This window comes from Sus scrofa, chromosome 18 (assembly GCF_054392235.1).
Source record: "Sus scrofa isolate SSC_HxYL_T2T_F1_AM1 chromosome 18, Sscrofa_HxYL_maternal_Yorkshire_Landrace_v2.0, whole genome shotgun sequence".
Lineage (NCBI taxonomy): Eukaryota > Metazoa > Chordata > Mammalia > Artiodactyla > Suidae > Sus > Sus scrofa.
Window position 1 is genome coordinate 59,061,988 of NC_139400.1, and position 20,744 is coordinate 59,082,731.

General features: G+C 53.3%; 1 protein-coding gene across 5 annotated transcripts in view; it reads right to left on the minus strand.

Annotated features, from left to right (window-relative positions):
* ADCY1 (adenylate cyclase 1) overlaps positions 1–20,744 on the minus strand; it is a 100,044-nt gene that overhangs the window by 52,847 nt on the left and 26,453 nt on the right. For all 5 annotated transcript variants that reach the window (XR_014833224.1, XR_002340263.2, XR_014833226.1 and 2 more), the window contains exons 3-4: positions 16,537–16,655; positions 10,165–10,276 (exon numbers count right to left, since the gene is read on the minus strand). Coding sequence is in view for 1 of the 5 variants with exons in the window: in XM_021078661.2 (XP_020934320.1) it covers positions 10,165–10,276; positions 16,537–16,655 (231 nt within the window). In the remaining 4 variants the exon portion in view is untranslated. The remainder of the gene's footprint in view (positions 1–10,164; positions 10,277–16,536; positions 16,656–20,744) is intronic.

The window sequence follows — 20,744 nt, forward strand, 5'->3', positions numbered from 1 at the left end:
GGGTCTGGCCCCTCAGCTCCATGTGACCAGGAGCAGCCACTTAGCCATCAGGACGCCAGCCTCCAGGTCTGCAGAAAGGGTTTTCCCAGCATCCCACGGGCAGGCCGTCCTGGGGCTGACTTGTCCTGTGACGGCATCTGGGAGCCCGGGGCCAGACGGCTGGTGTGGATATTCACCCTCTGGAGCCCAGGGCTGGGCTTCGGCTTCTCTAGGCCAGCAGGCAGCACCGGGCTCTCCTGACTCCTCCAGGATCTGCCCCACCTGTCCCCACTGTCCCTGCCAGGACACACTGTGCAGGCAGCTCCTCCCCCCTCTGCTCCCCGTCTTCACACTCAGGCTGCCTTCCCTGGACCCAAGGGCCCAGGTTGAGATGTGGGGGGACTCCCAGGGCCCAACCTCACCCCCGGCCCCCGGAACAGAGACCCTCGGCAGAGCTCACAACCCCCGACTCACTGGGCTCTTCTCGGCACCCGCCCCAGTTTGGCTCCACAGTGTCCCTGGCCGACTCCAGGGTCCGTAACCCCGGCCTCCTGTTCATCTCTGCGCGTCCCCAACAGGCCTGTGTCTGGGACCGCGAGGTGCTTGGTACGAGGCCACTGAGCAGGCAGGTGCGCGTGATTGATCAGGTCACACATCCAAGGGGCAGGTCGTAAGAGGCAGCAGTGCCATCAGACTCGAAGGCAGATCAGAGGTGGAGCTGCGGCCAACAGCCACCCTGTGAGCCTGCCTATCACATCTGACACAGAGACTCAGAGTAGCCGCCACAGAGAAGGAAGTCACTGGGGGGCTGGATGGGATCGCCGATGGCGGGCCCCTTGGGACAGGAGGCATTGGAAGCACAAGGGGTCAGCTGTGATGAAGGCAGGTGGGACCCCGGAGAGCCTCGCGAAGGACCTCACTGCTCTGCGTGGCCGCTCCCTGAGTCAGGACGGGGGCGTCCAGCAGGTGACCTCCAGGCCACGGGTGTCCGGCAGGCTCACAGGTGGACAAGGGGCCACTGCATTGAGGACAGCTTCCTAAAGCACAGCCGTCCTCAGCTGGACCCGTCAACACACACAGGCCTGGGCGCATAATCACAGCCCGGCAGCGACAGAGGTGTCCTTGGCGACCATCCTGAGAGGGTCCGTCCTGGACCCGGCTCCCCCGCAGGGCGGCCGACATGGCCCCGAACAGACAGGGGACGTGAGATGCTAACCCATCGCCTGATTTGCTCATCTCAACGGTCCTGGCTTTTGTTAGCAAGTTTAAGAGACCAAAAAAAAAGTGTTTTCCATTGCTCTGGGCGTTGGTTACAAAGCTGTTCCCTGTGAATAGAGAGAGCCAGCACCTGGCGTTGCCCTGGGGGAGCGTTTGTGACACCCGAACAGCTGTTTCCCAGCCAAAGCAATGAAAGAAAACAGAGGAGGAGGTCAGCCCGGGCGGGCTGGCTCGGGAGGGACAGGAGGGACAGGACATAATGACAGAGCGCCCTGAGAGCGCCAGAGGGGCTGCAGAAGGATCCAGGTGTTGTCTGCACACTCATAGGTGAATTCTGGACCTGCCTGGTCCCGCCCGAGAGGACAGCAGAGACCCTCACGCTCAAGGGCTCTGTGATGCTGCCCACCCGGCCCCAGGCCCCAAGAAGGCACAGAGAGTTCAAGGAATCAGAAGGACCCCCCGCAAGTCCTGAACCCAAAGATGCCCAAAGCCCTCTGAGGCCGGCTCTGAAACAGGGGAGTCCAGAGAGGCCAGAAGCCAGCACGTGGACCCCACAAGACACCTGGATTCTGGGAAGGCAGCCCCAGGGGGAGGGGAGGGGCAGAGGGAGATCTGGAAACGTCCCAGTGATTGCACCTGATCCCCAGGTGGCAGCACCCAAAACCCAACTAACTGCGTGGTAGGGGGCATCAGTGGGAAAACAAGAGAATTAAGAAAATGTGATTTCTCGGTGGCTGTCTCGTGTCCTGAAGCAGCATGTCTTTACCCTGCTGTGTCCACACAAAGCTGAAAAGAAAGGCACCAAAATGTAACCCATGGCTATTGCTAGAAGGAAGGAAACATACCCATTTCTACTTCAATTTTCATAAATCCCTCCTGCTCGGTTCCTTTTACACACGCGCCAGCCCCTGTGATAAGCACCGAGGAGCTGAGAAAAGGGAAGGGTGAGAGTCTGGGGCTCCGGGGAGGGACCACCCAGGAGCCACAGAGCTGGGGTCCAAGAAGCCGCAGACATCTGTGGGCAGCAGGGACCAGCCGACTCAGCACCAGAAGTCTCTCCAGCCTCATTCACGCCCAAGAGACTCAACAGGCCCCACTGAGGCGAGTTCTCCAGTAATAAAAAGTCACGCATACGCATCTGGTCCTGGTACCCAACAGGAAAATGCAGGGGCAACCCCAAGCCAAGCACAGATGCCTAACTGCACGGGGCAGGGGATACGGAGACCGTGAGGCAGGCCAGCCTTCTCCACGTGTCTTGCCTCCAGCTCGGCTCTGCACGCGGGACGGAGCCATGCACATATTTCATGTACCAAAAAGAAAAATTACAAGTTCCCACTGCGGCTCAGCAGGTTAAGAATCTGACTAGTAGCCATGAGGATACCGGTTTGATCCTTGGCCTCGCTCAGTGGGTTAAGGATCCAGTGTGGCCATGAGCTGTGACATGTGTAGGTCACAGATGTGGCTCAGATCCCGCGTTGCTGTGGCTGTGGTGTAGGCTGGCAGCTGCAGCTCCACTTAGACCCCTAGCCTGAGAACTTCCATTTGTCGCAGGTGCAGCCCTAAAAGGAAAAAAAAAAAAAATTAGGTGTCAAACAATGATGCCTAAAAATCCCAACCAAAATGAAATAAATCTAACTGCGACCACACTGGTAGCACGATCACATGGCAGAGGGCTATTCAAGGCACGTGAAAGCACAGCCAGCGGGATATAATTCAAGGACAAGATAACCAAAGGAAGCACGAAGGAAATCTGAAAGTGCCTCTGATGGTCTTCTTACAGGTAATAACACTGGCGATGCTATTTTGGATCAACTGTATATAAAAAGATGAAAGGAAAAATTATTTTACTGCCATTAGGGTTTCCAGCATCAAAGGAAAAGAGACACAAATACAAAAATCACAGGAGCGAAGTTAAGTGAATTGGAAATATCAATATGCACGCAGACTTTCTTTTACTTTTTCTAAAAAATATCTTCCATCTCTGTCTCCTGTGAAATTCCAGGGCCAGCAACAACCCAGATTATGGGCTGCAAAAACCATTTCCCCCTGAAAGAAACCAAGGGCTTCTCTGAGACAAGAACGTGGTCAGAGGGAGCAGGAGGCAACCTCATGGCTCACCCCTCTGGAGGGTTCGAGTCCTGGAACGTGACAAAGACATGGAAAGAATCAACATTTCCTGTTTTTGAGGAAAAACCAAGTAGCTGATGGGCGAATGTGCATGTGTAAAGAATCACTAGCTAATGAATGTACAAGAGACAACAGGATCGGAAACCCGCCACTGCATAAACCCAGGGAATTCAGATCCACTCTGAGCTTTCGAGGAGCGGCTGTGACCCTCGGGTGTGACATCCCGGGAAGTGGAGGAGAACATGAGAACCTCAGATCCACGTGCCCTGGAGCCAGGGGGCCAGCGGGGCACACGGGCCGCCAGCCGGTGCTTTGGGAAGGATCACTGCTCTGGGTAAAGGGCCCTTAACACAAACGAGCGAGGAGGGGCAGAGAGGTCGGGGAGAGAAGGTCAGCCGGTTCAGGGGCCTGATAGGGCGGGAGAAGCCCAGGGCACACCCGGCCCGGGGTGAGCCGCCGCAAAGAGCAGGAGGGCTGCGCAAGCTTAACAAGGAAGAGGCAAAAACCAGAAACTCTTGACACATCCCCCAAGTGCAACGTGTGTGTTCATCTAGTTTCGTTTTCTTTTGTCTTTTTAGGGCCGCACCTGCAGCATACGGAAGTCCCTGGGCTCTCGGGATCGAATCGGAGCTGCAGGCCTATGCCCAGCCACAGCAACGCCAGATCTGAAGTGCATCTGCCACCTACGTTTCCGGCTATGCCGGATCCTTAACCCGCTGAGCAAGGCCAGGGATCAAACCCACATCCTCAGGGACACTATGTCAGGTTCTTAACCTGTGAGCCACAGTGGGAACTCCTAGGTTTTGTTTTCTGCATCCTATCATGGTCTGACGTCTTGGGGGTCTTGCTGGCGGGGAAGGACACTCCATCCCCCCAGGGCTGGCGTATTCCTCGAGAGAATAAAGAATTTGTTCCTATTCCACCCCTGGATCAGAGCCCACACCTCCTCTGCAGGCTCTCACACTCCGGCCACTACCCCCACCCTAATCACCAGGGCAGGGAACAGACAGCAGGGGACACCCTGCAGCCTGGAGCCCTCACTTCCACACTGTCCAGCCCCACGTCTGCCTCATCTCTAATTCCTACGGAAACCCCCATAAAGCCCAGCCACCCTCTCCCAGCCCCTCTGCCTCCTGGGTGCCTGGTGGCCCTGAACAGCCTGGCGTGTCCCCTCCTTTAGGGACCGTGACTGATAAAACTTCCTCCAGTGACTTTAGCCTCCGTCTCATCACTCCGTCCCCTCCGTATGTGAGAACCACCCCAAGGGCACAATCCAGACACAGGTCCATCTCAGTTGAGTCCCGAAAGGAACAAGCCAGCTCTGAAGAAGAGAGATGAGTGAGACAAGCAGTGTCGGAGCCCAGAGGGGGCGTTAGGAATCTGGAACTGTGGTCAGCGCGGGTGGGTACGATGGGGGCGCTGAGGTAGCACTGGCTGAAACGTGCTTGATGGAAGGGCCACTCACCAAGGATGCACGGATGCGGTGCGGTGATGGGTGGGATAGGGGCGGGAGGGGGTGGACCAAAGGAGACTGACCGGACCTTAGTTACCGTCCAGGGGGGACTGCGGGCGCCTGGGGAGGGGGTGTTATGTTACTACTTCTATCTCTGTGCGTGTGTGAATTTTCCAAAACCTCTGAGGTCAGGGTTTATGTCTGACTTGTTCATGTTGCGTTCCCATCACCTATGACAATTCTGGCACACAGTAGGGACCCGGCAGCTGCTTCCTGACGGCTGAACCCAACTATGAACATCTGCCTCCTTGGTGACACAGGAAGGGACCCCACCCTCTGTACCTGCACGCACTCCAGGCCCCCCTCCTGGCCACCCTGCCCCTCCCTCCACCTCTCCACTCAGGCCTCCAGTGAGCCTTGCTCCCCACACCCCACTCCCCCCTCAGCCTAGGGTGCACCTGCCCACGAAGGGGCCATGGCACAGCTCTGAGCCACTGCAGCTGCTGGAGGGAGGTTTCCTCCCAGCGTTCCTGCAGGTGGCCTGATACAGATGCCAGCCAAACTCATGAGAGTTCCAAACATCGACTGGTTTCTCCAGAAACTATGCTTATTCCCCGCTAATCAAGGGATAATGAAAGATGTCCAGGTTCATAACAAAGGATGCAAGAGGTTCAGAAAACTGTAACTCACAACCCAGCAAGAACCACGTTTATTCTGGAAGATTCCATTCCAACCTTTTCTCTCTGGAGCTCACCTAAGTGTGAGCACACACCGTGTGAAAACTGAGATGCTACTCTAGATGCTAATTCACAGCCTGCTTTGATCTCCTGGAATCGTACCCTTGGGTCAGTTTTCCAAGCTGAGCAGCCGTCCGCCTACAGCCGTGCTCACCATGTCTGGTTCCCATCTCGACCACACTCTAGCAAACAGCTTGTGCAGCGAAACCGGCTCAGGGTCTCCCCTCCTGAACTGAGCTCTGCCCCCTCCCCAGAGAGGTCCTCTTATGTCGTCGAGGACAGCAGCAGGGGCACAGGTGGCTTTGCTGGAGGAAGACCCTCCAGCAGTCACAGCTGACCCGCCAGCACTTGCTCGGCCTGAATGCAGCCAGTTCTGTGCGGCTTCGCAGGACCAGAGTGTCGGAGCAGGAAGGCTGGACCCTGTGAGGTGAGTCCAAGAAACATCTCCAGAGGAGGAGAAAGGATGAGGGGAGTGGACAGGAAGGATGGACGTGACCGCACACCGAGTCAGCTCAGAACTGGTGGGGAGCCCGACCCTCTAACCGGCTTCCCTGGGTCCCTTTCAGAAACATCCAGAGTCACACAAATAACTGAAGAGTCGTGCCCTCCCCAGTACAGGTCCCGGGAGTCAGCCTTCAGGAACTGAAGCAACATGGCCAGGCGGTCCACACAGCCATGCGAGTGGTCCTGGCGTCTGCGGCCAGGGGCCCGGCTAGAGGATTCCTACACGAGGCGCCCAAACCGTGCAGTTCTGCCCTCACCATCCTAAGCCAAACGCCGCCTACACTGCTGCCTGAGTGGTGCTGGGTCCTCATGGCTGGAAAGGCTCCCACAGTATCCAAGTTCAGGGATGGCACAGACCATCAGAGCCCGAGGGCAGGCGTGCCCAGAGCCCCTCGGGGGCTCAGCACACCCCCAGGACTGCCCAGACCGGAGGGGTGCCCCCGCACCTGTCCGAGCTCACTAACCGCCCATAACATGTGCGGATCAGCCTCCTGATCCCGGGGCACTGCCTGCACTGGCCTAAACCCAATGCATCCCTTCTCCCATGCTGGGTGATGGGGCTGAGAAGTGACAGCCATGTGACAAGCTCTTGCTGGGACAGCCATGTGATAGCCCCTGAAGGACTTCTGGAGTCACGACCAGAGCTGAGAACTGGGGCCATGACCAGCTCGGGTGGCCTGGCTGAGAAGAGGCCAACTGGGCCTCAGGCTCATCTCTACAGCTGGCACACCGAAAACCCGCTGTACTGCTCCACGCTGCCCCTGGAACCAGCCAGAGGGACATCCGCTCCGGGTGGCCTGTTCATGTTCCCACTGACAAAACCGACATCCAGGAGTTCCCATTGTGGTTCCAGGGGTTAAGACCCTGACACAGGGTCCATGAGGAGACAGGTTTGATCCCCGGCCTTGCTCAGTAGGTTAAGAATCAGTTTGGTGTTGCCACAAGCTGTGGCATAGGTCACAGATGTGGCTCGGATCCCACCTTGCTGTGGCTGTGGTGTAGGCCAGCAGCTGCAGTTCCAATATGACCCCTCGCCTGGGAACTTCCCTATGCTGCAGGTGCGGCCCTAAAAAGAAAAAACAAAAAAAACAGAAAAACAAACCCTGACATTCAGAGAAGGACCCTGCCCCCGACAGGTGGTGGTGAAGCAGGACTAAGCCTGGGACAGGTGTTTCTCTACAAATTCCCAGGGTGTGGCCAGCTCCCCAAATACACACACGGACGTCAGAGTAAACACAAGCCTAAAAGGGATCCAATAAATGGGGCAAAGGTCAAGAACAAGCTGCCCATCTGTGTGCATCGGCCGAGCATCGGGATAAATCGACCGTCAGCTCCCGTGGAGACAAAGACAAACATGCCGTGTTTGTCTGACTGCCCGGCAGGGACCTTGGTAAAGGAAGATGTGTTTGCATCCCTGGGGTCCCCACTCCCTCCCTACCGGCCACTCGGACACAGGACAGGCACACACACGAGGGAAACGCGGCCAGGTGCTCCTCGGCACAGGATGCAAACAGATGAGAGTGAAAATGTATTTACGACACCCAATGTCAAGGCGCAAAAGAACAGAGGCTAAAAGCAAACAAATGAGAAGGGAAGGAGGCCACTTTCCTGTTGAGCTTCCTCACAGGCAGATCAACAAGAAGGACAGAAGATCCGGCCCAGCACAGTGGGTTAAAGGATCCAGCGCTGCTGCAGCTGAGCCCACATCAAAGCTGCGGCTCAGATTCAGTCCCTTGCCTGGGAACGTCCTTATGCCACAGGTACGATCGTTAAAAAAAAAAAAAATCTCAAATCAATGGCCTCAGGTTTTACCTTTGGAAACTACAAAAATAAGAGCAAATGAAACCCAAAATAAGCAAATAATACATAGAAAATAAAGGAAATCAATAAAATAGAAATAGAGAAACATGAAACCAAAAGCAAATTCTTTTTAAAAGTTAGTAAGATTGACAAATCTGTATCCAGAATGGTGAGTAAAAAGAGAAGACACAAATTACCAAAATTAGGAATGGGAGAGATGCTATCACAACGGATGCTACAAATAGTAAAAGGATAACAAGGAAATATTGTGAAGAGTCTAATAATTTTTACAATTTAGACTAAAATGTTCGTTTCCTTGGAAGATTAAAAAAACGCCAACCTCATTTGGGGGAAAAAAAAAAGTCACTTGATTAGTCCTACTGAAAGTAATTGAATTTGGAGTTAAAGACATCCACAAAGAAAATTCCATGCACCAGTAAATTCTATCACACATTTAAGAAAGAAATACTACCAATTCTACACAAACTCTTCCAGAAAACTGAAGTGGAGGAAATACTCCCAAACATTTCCATGAAACAGCATTGATACCACATAAAACAACATAAGAAAAAAAGGGCAGCCCTAAAAAGAAAAGAAAGGAAAGAAAGTGATCACTGGACCACATAAAGACCAAAACCTCTGCCGTCCATACAACACTGCTGGGAAAATGATCGAACACGCCCCATGCTGCAGCCGGGAAAATATCTCCACATCGGGTGAGCGACGAAGGACGGGTGGAAAACCTCCAGACTCCTGGGCCTTCCTGGGGGGCTGGGAGCAGGTGCCATCCTGAGAGACCTGGAGCGGCGGTGGCAGGGACCTCCCGGGGCAATGGACGGGCAGGTGGCACTGGTCTCCACCCAGTCACTGACCCTCAGGCACCAGGATGCCAACCTCAAGCTGCTGGGGAGACAGAGTCCGGCGACAGGGCAAAGAGGCCAGGCCCTCTGGTGGGCAGCCTTATGCTCAGAGAGGGGCCCTGGTGGGCGAGGGCGAGGAAGGAGCAGGCATGGGAAAGCTCCCCAGCAGCATGTGAGAGCCCCCGGGCCGCCGACCCCCCACCCCTTGCCCGCACTGCACGAATCGCGCGTCATGACCCAAATGCAAACGGCACCGGAGGCACCGCGCGACAGCCGGTGGCACGCGTGGGCACAGACAGCACTCAGGCCCGCCCCTCTCCCACGCTTCCCGAAACCACAAGCAACCCTGTCGGTGGGGAGGACGCCCAGGATCCCTCTCCCAGAAGGCGAACGGCACTTGCTGGCACCAACCACAGCCTGGCTCCCGGGGGCAAGCCCAGGGTCCCCCGGATAAAGGCCCCCAGGTACTGCAGACAGACAGCTCTGTGCCCAGCAAACGACACGACCGCTCTGCCTGCAGGTCAGGGGCAAAGGCTGGGGCCTGTGTTCCGTGCCCTGCCCAGGGGCCAGCCCAAGTCTGTGGCCCACATCGTCCCGGTCCCCCAGCCTCACACACACACCCCTACGATGTCCCGCGTGACTCCCGGCGCCATGTGAGCCTGGCCTCACTGGGTCCACTCCTCACCCTGCTCGTTGAGGGAACGTCACTCTTCCTTCCAAGACCTTTGCTCCTCCTCTGAGAAGGATTCTGACCCTGACAGAATTGGCCGCCCGCCCCCACCCCACAACCGCCCACTGAGGGCCCCTCCTTGTCCACCTCGAACAAGGCTAGACGTGACAGTGAACTTGTCTGTGCCCTTGTGCCCCTGCCCCGGTCCTCACGCGGCAGGGAAGGCGGGTGTTGGGACCCCAGGAAGCCCAGGCCATCAGCCCAAACACTGGCCAGCCCGGCCTTGGCTTGACCTCTACGGAACTTAGATGGGACCTGTTCCAGGAAAGCCTCAAACGCCTGGCACTCAGCTGGCAGCGGGCAAGCAGGCCAGACCTGGAGAGAGATCATCAAGTGGCCCCCAGCAGGCAAGTTTCAAATCCAAGCAACGGGCACAGAGAAGGGCAGTGCCGACTGGCCCCATAGAGCCCTCGGCCAAGGCCGGCCACAGGGCAGAGGGTGTGGGGGCCCAGGCCATCCACAGCCACCACGACCTCCATCCAGCACAGCCCGCGCCTCCTCCCGCCTGGAGCCCTTTTCCGGAGGTGCCCGGGCTGTGCAGGTGTTTTCCTATCTGCAAAGGTAGCAATCGGGTCGGAGGGGAGGAACCAACGATGAGTGAGGCTGAAATCACAGGTGAACAGGGTGTCACCACCAGCCGTGGTCACACCTCCAACAGGGGCATCCACCCGGCACACCGTCCCCCCCGCCCCGCAGCAGGTCAAATGGTACCCAAGCAAAGGGAGCGGCTGCGCTTACCGCGGCGGCTGCGCTTACCGTGGCCAGTTCATCAAACTTGCCGAAGAGCTCGTTGAGGAGTTTCACCAGCTCCTGGGCCGTGCACTGCGACGCCAAGCCCGTGAAGCCCACGATGTCTGCAAAGAGGATGCTGCAAGACAAAGGGTGCAGGCTGCCCTCCTGCCCGGACGGACAGTCTCGGCCCCTGAGACAGGCGGTGACCTGCACTCTTCCCCTTCAGCTAGAGCCCTGCTTCTTCCCCGGAGCCACCGGCCACGAAGGCTCTGCTGTTCTCATTTCACAGGCGAGAAGGCTGAGTGGCACGCTGCACGGTCCCATCGGCCACTCGGAGCTCCCGCTGACCCTTCCCAGGACACAGGCAGCAGCTGTGACCCCCACATGCTATCTAGTTACTGGGCGTCCCCCAGACAAAGGGCTCAACAGCCACTACACCGGTACCTCCTTCCCCGGGTGGCCCTGTGACAGCGTCTGGCCAGTGGCAGGTGAGCAGAAGTGACATGCTCTTAGGGCACGAGCAGCCCTCCGCACCCTCTCTCCCCTCTTACAGCTGATGCCGGGGACACGAGGCCTGGGCCTTGCCGGAGCCCCACGCGGGTGACTGGGCTGCCTGGACAGGGAGCAAACCTCTCTCTGCTGGGCAGATGTTAGGCATCCATTTACTGCAGAACCCGGGGCAGTCTAAACAACAGCATCCCCCCACAGCACACAGACCATGTCCCGGATGCCACGAAGACTTTAAAAGTCTAAAGTGAGGAAACAGCACGGGGGGACCGAGGTAGGACAGAGAACCTGCAGGACAGCAGAGAGCTGTGTTCACTCCAGGACGAGTCTAACGGCCCATCAAAATCCTCCAACGGCTGGACGGCGTCCCCTGCCGAGACCGAGGGGAGCTGAAGGATGCAGACCCCGACTTGAACCTCCCACGGCCCCAAACACAGAGCGAGGCCGAGGCGTCTTTGGGTTGTGAATGAATGAATGAGTGACAACAGAGGGTCTGGGATGGAGACGTGTCACTGATGCGGGGAAGCTGGGACACGTGGGCGGAGAAAGACAACATGGGGTTTTTTTCCCTTCTGTTTTGGTATAAAATTCAGGCATATGCACATCTCTGAGGAGCCCCCGTGTTGTCTTCTCCCCACCCCGCCGTGTCACTACCCACGCAGTCGTACGCTTCGTCTATCCATGGGCTTCGCAGCCTCTGTTCATTCATTTAGTTCCACGGACACTGACTGAGCACAGCCACTGCCAACCCCCCCCCCCCCCCGTGCTAGCAAAGCCCCCAGGGTTTCCCTGCCTGTCCTCGGCCACCCTGTGGGAAACCTCCACCCCGAAGCACCCGGACATCCTCCACGCAGACAGGCAGACACGCGTGGAGGACCGCACACACCCCACGCCTCTGTCCTCAGGAACTCGGCATCTGGGGAAGAGGCTCCGAGCAGGGAGGGGCAGAGCCCAGGGACGCTCTGACACGGGCAGCCCCGAATTCTGCAGGAAGGCATAACACCCACTTCGCCGAAGCAGCCAGGCTGCAGCAGGGTCTGGAGCCTGCCCAGGGATGATCCAGACAAAGAAAGCAGGAGGGAGGGAAGGAGGGAAGAGGAAAGGAAGAGGGGATTGATTCAGAAGGGCCAATAACACGCAGAAACGAGTGCATGCAAAGATGGTGAGAAACCAGATCGAGAGCTAGGAGATGGTGACGGGTGAGAACGCACGTACAGGCAGTAAGCAGCGGAGCACAAGTCTCCAGGATGAGGGCTTCCTGAGGGTCTGCCCAGAGCGGCAAGAGGAGGGCAGCAGTTAGAGCTTGGACCCCAGTAGGACCGCCCAGCTCCACCATTGCCAGCAACAGGGCCCCAGGCAGCGTATCCAATACTTTCAGGTGTCAGTCCTGCCATCTTCAAAAGGGGAAGAAGACTAGAGTCAAATCATAGGGCATAGGGTTAAAGAGATTAACCAAGCACTTAGAGTAATACCTTGCCCCTAATAAGATCTCAACAATCCCTTAGTGATAACGACTTGTGTTGCAGTGTAACAAATATTTACTGAAGGATCTACGTGTTAGGCAAGATGCTACGAGCTTGGGACTTAGCCATGGACAAGAGATTCTAAGGCCTGAGCCCTCCAGAAGCTTCCACTCTGGTCGGTGCTGGTAGACGCAGTATTTCCAAGGTGACAAGTATATAACTATGAAGAACAATGAAGGAGGGAAGATGGGTGTGGAACTCTGAGCAGGCCAGGTGACACTTGGGTCCTAAAGGGAAGAAACCCCCTGGAGGAGTCATGAAGACACTGGGAGAAAGTTCTAGCCAGAGGGGATAGCAGGTGCTACTGCTGTGATTTTTGCTTGATATGGAATTCCTGTCTTTTTTTAGTTCAGGTTTTGAATATGCCATTCCATTGCCTTGTGGCCTCCATGGTTTCAGATGAGAAATCTGCTAACAACTTTATGAAGGTGCCCTTTTGTATAACAAGTTGATTCCCTCTTCCTGCTTCCAAGATTCTCTTCTTGGCTTTGGCTTTTGATGTGTCTAGGTGTGGTTCTCTTTGAGTTTATCCTAACTGAGTTTCTTCAATGTGAGGGTTCGTGTTTTTCATTAAGTTCGGGATATTTGATTTTCCACTGTTTTTTCCAGTATTTTTTCTTCCCCCTTTTCTCTTTCCTCATTTCCAGGACTCTCCTTATGAGTGTGTTACTGTCTGATGGTGTCCCTCAGGTGTCTGAGGATCTGTTCACTTGTCTTCATCCTTTTTGCATTCTGTTCTTCAGATTGGATGACCTGAATGGACCTATCTTGAATTTCACTCATTCTTTCTTCAGTCTGCTTAAATTTACTGTTAAGCCCCAGGTGAATTTTCCATTTTAGTTGTTTCATTTTTCAAATTTGGAATTTCTATTTGGGTTTTTAAAATAATTTCTATCTCTTTATTGGTCTTCTTTATTTGATGAAAAAATCACTCTCATACTTTCCTTTAGTTACTCAGATATGGTTTCTTCTTTGAACATATTTAATAGCTGATTTTAAAGGTATTATCAAATAAATCCAATATCTGGGCTTCCTCTGGCATAGTTTCTTTTGACTGCTTTTCTTATTCATGTGAAAGCCATGCATTTTTTTTTCATGTCTTATATATTTTTATTGAAAAGTGGATAATATACTGTGGCAACTCTGAAAATCATACCCCCCAAACTCAGATTTTGTTGTTGTTGCTGATTGTTTATGTTGTTAATTATTCAGTTTATTATTATTTATTTATGAACTAATTCTGTAAAATCTGTATTCTTTGTCATATGAAGCCACTCAAATCTCTGCTTCATTAATTTGGTGCTCAGCTAATGACTAGACAGAAATTCCCCGAGATGTCTGAAGCCAGTAAGTCTCTTTGTCTTTGATGACAAGGTGTGCATGCATGTTGGGGCATGCTTTCAACATTTAGTCAAGCAAATTACAACTCTTCCTTAGCCTTCACTTCCTGCTTGCATAAAAACCTCAAGGTCAATCAGAGGTGACAGTATAGGGCCTTCTCAGGTCTTTCCTGAGCATGTGCACTGCCCCATGCTTGTACATGATCTTCTTCCTCTTTTTTTTTTAGTTTTTTTTTTTATTATAGTTGATTTACAGTGTTCTGTCAATTTCTGCTGTACAGAAAAGTGACCCAGTTTTATATATATATTCTTTTTCTCATATTATCTTCTACCATGTACATGGTCTTCTGATTCCCAGAAATACTCCCTTTCAAATCACCTAATGGACATCTCATCCCTCAGTTTTTTCCTTCCAGTCTTTTGATTACCTTGCTATTTGCCTCATCTGCTGTCACTGCCTAAGGCAGCTATGACATTAAACAAATGCCATTGATTGTTTTCAACAAATGTTCTGGGCAAAATCTGTTCACACTAAGTTTGAGTCAAGTCAAATAAAGATAAACCCATGAGTGGGGCTTCCTAGGGAATTTTCAGACAGCCAAATAATGGTAATTCTCTCAGAATGGGGCTTTGAAAGAGTGCCAACCTAGTTTTGCACCTTCCAGTGGCTGCCAGGCTGCACGTTTTCATCATGATTGCAGCCATTGGTTTTCAAAACTATTGTGGACCTGGGAGAGGGAGGGTGGAAATTAAAACTGCACACAGCTCACTGTTGCTCCAAGATTTAGCTATTTTTCTTAAAAATAAGCATTCCTGAATTCTTGCAAGACTGATTATTTCCAGAGTTCTGTCAATGTTGTTTCTGACCATTCTCTCCCATGTTATTGCTTCTATGGAGGAGAAGATTTTCATGGTACTCTACCACTTCCAGTGGCATCAGCCTGTTATGAACTATGAATGCCATACTGAGTTTGGACATAATGAAGATAAGAGAAGAGAAGGCAATGAGATGTTTGTATCTGGGCTTTAGAAATAATCCTGCTGGAGAGTGGCCAGAGGGGCCAGGGAGCAGCTGACACCATCTGTGACAGGGAGCCTCAGCTTCCTCTCCTATCACAGGGCTGTCACACCTGCACCCAGAATACTGGCCCACCAGGGGATGTGGATGGAGATTTTTCAGCAGCAAAGGGAAGTAGCAACTCGCTATTATCCATATTTGTTGTCACAGGTAGAGGAGAGGGAGGGAAAGGCAGGTGGGTGCACATGTACTGTGCTCACCTCCACCCACAACTCCAGAAGATGCTTGATGGCCTCCCCTGCTGTGTGCAGATGCTCTGCCCTGGCAAAGTGCTCCTTGCATGGTTCCAGTGATCTGGTCTTCTCAGCAGGGGTCTTGGCCACTAAATCATGTCCTTACCCAGTAATGAGAGGTAGTATGCAAAGGGGAAAAGTCTAGGCAGATGTCAGCATCAGCCAATCCTAGGTCCAGCCCCAGCCCCATCGCTCATGGGCTGGGAAGTCCTGCATATTCATCTCACTTTGCTGAACCTCAATGTCCTCATCTATAAAACAGAGGTGACGGTGCCCATGGATATTAGGGGTATGGTTACATAACACAGAACCAAGTGTCTAGTGGAGAAGTTTGTCTTGCCTGGGCGTGAATGCTGGCCCCACATACTGGGCCTTAACCCCGCGCAGCTTTAGTGTCCTCTGTAGGAGGACAAAACTTGTCCTCATCAAGAGGCACAGCAGTGGGAGTGAGTGCACCCACCAGACAGCTGTTAGGCACTCTGGCCCATGCCCCAGGCAGCTTGGACCCTGCTCGGGAGGGGTTGGCAGCGTCAGGCCTTGGCTCATTTCGGAAGCACAAGCACCAGCTCGCAGGGACCCAGGCTGCAGAGTACGACACAGACAGAACGAGGATTTTCTTATCCTTTCGTGTCTGCAGGGGCCCAGTGGACAAGAAGCCCTGACATGGACACTCAGGAGAGCCAGCAAAGAACAGCAGAAAGGGAGAGCACTTGGTCCTCAAAGCACCATCTCCTACCTGAATGACACTTAAGTCAAGCATTACTCCCACACAGACAACACTTGGCTATTTCAAGTACCTTAAAAGGGACACACAATTTAATACAACAAACTGCTTTTTTAACAGTAGCTTTAAAAACAAACAAGCAAACCTCAGCATATCCATGGAAAGCTGGCTCATTCTGAGGACTCAGTTTCTTCATCAATAAGATGGTAACACCAATCCCTACCTCCTGGGGCTGCCATGAGATGAACAGAGTGAGAAAGGGAATGGCTACCCCAGAGCCTGGCACCAACTAGAACAATGCTCAGCAATCAACCCAAGGCAGGCAAATTTCCAGCCCAAAGGTCATTGCCCAAACCTGGCTTAGGGACAGAGTTTGGACCCTCTCTAGCCAACACAGGAAGTAAAAAGAGCAAAAATAAGAAAATGGGAAAGAGCAGCTGTGAAACACATCACCCAAGAAGCCAACACACCACTCGCCTTGTGAGACCTGCTTCCCTGTCAGGCAAGTTTGCCTTCTAACTCACACTTGCCCCCTCCTTCCCTCAAACCAGGGCCCTCTGCCCACCCCCACCATCACCTCCATCTCCTCCATGAGCTCCTACCTCTGCCATCACCTCCACCTCCTCCAATCCACCTCCCTCCATCACCTCCACCTCCTCCATCACCTCCACCTCCCTCCATCACCTCCACCTCCTCCATCACCTCCACCTCCTCCATCACCTCCACCTCCCTCCATCACCTCCACCTCCCTCCATCACCTCCACCTCCCTCCATCACCTCCACCTCCTCCATCACCTCCCGCCTTTGCTTTCACCTCCACCTCCTCCATCACCTCCACCTCCTCCATCACCTCCCGCCTTTGCTTTCACCTCCACCTCCTCCATCACCTCCCACGCCCACCATCAGCACTCCCCTCCAGACCTCCCACCTCCATCACCTCCCACCTCCGCTCCCCAGGCCCACTGTAGAGCCAGGGCAGCGCCACCCCTACCTCACATTGTCATGCCGCTGAATGTAAATCTTGTGGAAAATCCTCTCGGGGGGCTTCAGGAAGTCTTCCTTCATCTCCATGGCAACATTCCGGGGCAGGAGACTCATGAGCAGCCGCTCCTGGACAAGAGAGACGGGCCCACGTGATGCAGCAGCTCCTCCCCCCACCAAGGACTGTGATGCTGAGGACCTGCCCTCCCCGCGGGGCTGCAGACCCTCCTCATGCACAGCCGACATGCGGTCCAGGCCTGCGGGTTCTGCCCAGCCCCAGAGCCCCATTAGGTCATGCCCAGGCCTGGACTGTCACTGCACGGGGGACTCACTCCCAGAGCACTGGGCAAGCACCAGCATTCCCTCTGGAACACCCTGCCTGCCCACACAACCCACTACTGAGCAGGGGGTCACAGGGAGGAAACACCGCTGCCTCCAACCAGGGGGGTCCAGGCTCGCTCCCCACGTCACTGCCCAACGTGGCCCCAAGAGGGCCCTCGAGGTGGGCTACGAAAGCACCTGTCCCTGGACAGATAGGGGCCCCTTGTGCCCAGAAAGAAGGGGCTTTGGACACGGTGGCATTTTCTCCCAGTCTCGTCTTCCGAGTTCTCCCCGATCTCAACGTTTCCTCCCCCCAGAGGACGAACTAAACATCCGGGCTTCTCCAAAGGCGCCCTGCCGCTCTGGGGACTCTGCTGCCTTTTCTCAGTTTCCTCCTCCAGCCTCTGCCTCTCCTCCGCTTGGTGGATCCTTCCCTGGCCTCAAGGCCGCTGGCCCTTGACCAGCTGGCTACACGGTGTCTCCGTGACACCTGACCTCAGGCCACACGGGAAGAGGACCCGCTGAGACATAAGTGCCACTCTGAGTACATGTGTGGGGACAGCCTCAGGGACAGAAAGCCTCACTGTGCAGGGCACCGGAGCTGGTTTGCAACTCGAGCCTGGACAGGACAACGCTGTTGGCCCCTTCCTTAGCAGAGGGGCCTCTGGGGACACACCTGAGCATGACCCACAGAAAGGAGCCTCTGCAGGTGGCCAGCTGCTCCACAGGTGGAGGGAACTGGGCTCCCTCAGGCCACCACCAAGGGACCATCTGGTAGCTTCCAGAGACTGTTACCACCCCGAGGCGGAAGGTGGGAAGAGAGGCAGCTGGACGACAAGGCAGGTGCCAGGAAAGGCCCTGGAACACGCAGGGCAGCATGCCCTCTCCAGCAGCCCCAGCGAGGCGGGTATCTGCCACCCTGGGCCCCTCGGGCTGCCAGCTGTTCTAGGGCCCTGCACCCCGAGCCCCGCTCACACGGAGAGTGTCGCAAGAAGGAGAGTCGCTGTGCCTCACATCCAGGCTCCGTCTCTATGGAGCAGTTAGTTAAGCTCGGTCTCAACTCCATCTCTTCCAACAGGCTGATAATCACACCAACCCTGCTAGCAGGGTGTCTGAGAAGGGGACGAATCCCAGGCCCCCGCTGAGCCAAGGGGGCCCCTCCTGGGTATCACGCCTCCCAGCACCTCCCACGACAGCCCTTCACAGCTGCGCTCTCTCGTCTCCTGTGTCTTTTAAACCCGTCACCTGCACCGAGAAAAACCCTCAGGCATCCCCAGCCAAATCCAACAAGTGGAAGCATCCTCCCCCTTCCCGTTTCACACCTTCCACCACCCTCTGTGATCGGTGATCTCCTAACGCCTCAGTTTTGCAGCCCCAGGACTCCCCCTGTGCACCGCCCCCTGGGGACCCCTGCTGAGGGAGCCTTCTGGACTCCTGGTCTCTCCCTCACCTCGGCTGCCCTGCACGATGTGGAGCTGGAACAGAGAAACAGTTCCAGCCACAGGAGGGAAGGAAGAACTGCAAAGGTGGAGGGACAATGACAAGCCCCAGACCTGAGAGGTGATGGGAGACGATGGGCGGGCGGGGCCAATCCCAGAGGATGCGGAGAAGGCTGCTGGCCGCCCAGGTGTGGACACCCAGCCCAGCAGGGGGTGCCAGGACAGATGGCTGCAGCAGAGTCAGTGCTGCCCCTGGATCCCTTCTCCACAGCTCATACCACAATCAAGTCCCTTGGTCTCACCAAGGACTTGGCGACCTGGACTAAAGACTACATTGTCCAGCGTCCTGTGCAGCTTAGATGTGGCCAAGGAGAAAGGAGTTAAAGGGGCATGTGGCAGTTTCTGGAATATTCCCTAAAGACAGCTCATTCTTCCCTCCCTGGTGTTGCTGTGGACACAGTCGTGATGGCTGGATCTGCATCTACCATCTTAGTTCAGGAGGAAGAAGGTTCCGCATTAGTGATGGCAGACCATTTAACTAGAGGGAGACAGGGCTGTGATGGCTGCGTGGATGAGATCTGCCACATCGACCATAAACTGCCTGCCCTGGACTACATGTGTAAGGGAAAAAGAGTTATCCCCCTTGGATGAGCCACTGTCATGTGAAGTTCCCACGAGCAGGCTGTATTTCCCACCAAGGGCTCAGCATTAACTCTACCTACAGGATTAGTGACAGTGCCTAAAGCAAATACACATTAATCACCAGGACTGAAAGGACACAAGCTCTCCACAGGGAGCCAAACGGCCATCTGAAAAGATCAAGCACCCATCCCTGATTAAAAACAAAAACCAGCAAATAACCCGAGACAAAGTACCTCACTGGCATCCTAAAGATAATACCTGAAATCCACATGCAGTTCCAAACCTAGCCCTAGAGGCTCAGGCCACAATAAACACGACTTTAGGAGCAGACAGCTTCGTGGATGAGTCCCAACCAGTGAAAAGAAATACAAAGCCGGAAATCAAAGGGAAAAATTTAAGAATATGGCTAAAGAAGTCTTCCACACAAAAGAAAAGAAGAAGAAAAGGAATCTTTGGACACCGGGAAGAAAAAAAACAAACAGTAAGATGAATACATGTGTCAACACAACCGGTTTCCTTCTCCACTGACGACTGAAGCAAAATTATAACACTGCTTGATGTGGCTCCAAATATATGTAAAAGAAACATTTAAGGCAATTTTATCACAAATCGGGTTGTGGGACAAAGATGAAGGTGGGGTTTCTACCTTTCCCTCCGTCTGATAAAACGCTGACAACAGTAGGATGTGGTAAGTTATGACTATAAAATATACAACCTAGAGCAAACACTAAAAGAGCTATACAAAAAGACACACTCTGATAAACAACAAAGCCCTTCTGTTAGCACAAGGAACTGCAGTCAGCATCTTGTAATAATAAACTATAATAGAAAAGAATATGAAAAAGAATATGTGTGCATATATACATATATAAATATGTATGAATTCTTTTGCGATACACCAGAAATTAACACAACATTGTAAATTAACTATTCTTCAATTTAAAAAAATGTTTAAAGATACACTCAAGGACATAATAAATAAATCAAAATTGAATTCCGAAAAAATGTTCAAGGAGCCCACATGAAGGTAGGCAAAAGAAAACAGAGAGAGCCACCAGAAAACAAAAATTAAATGACAAGCTGTAAAAATTAAATAACAGTAATCACATAAAATACAAATGTTCTAAATATACAAATTAAAAGAGATTGGCCAAGTGGATAAAAAAAAGTATGACTCAACTGTATGGTGTCACCAAGAAACCATCTTCAAACATAATATAAGCAGGTTAACAGGAAAAGGATGGAAAAATTATATCTTGCAAACATTAATCAAAAGAAAATACGAGTGGCTACATCATTATCAGGTACACCAGACCTCAAAGGAAAAAATTACAAGTCAAGGAGAGCATCACACAGTGATAAAAAAGTCAGTCCACCAAAAAGACAAAGCAAAGCCTAAAGGTGTGTGCACCAGACGACAGAGCTGTGAAACCAAAAACCAACAGGACCAAAAGGAGAAAATGACAAATTTAATCATTGACTTAAACACCCACAGCAGTAAATGATAAAAAAACTCACAAGACTGAAATGTCAGAAATGATACAGAAGAAATCAAAAATACTGTTAGCCAACTGTACCTAATCAACATTTATAGAACACCTGACTCGAGAGGTACCAAATACACCTTTTTTTTGGGGGGGGGGGTGTCTTTTTAAGGCCGCACTCTTGGCATATGAAGGTTCCCAGGCTAGGGGTTGAATCAGAGCTGTAGCCACTGGCCTACACCACAGCCACAGCAACGCAGAATCCAAGCTGCATCTGCGACCTGTACAACAGCTCATGGCAACACCAGATCCTTAACCCACTGAGTGAGGCT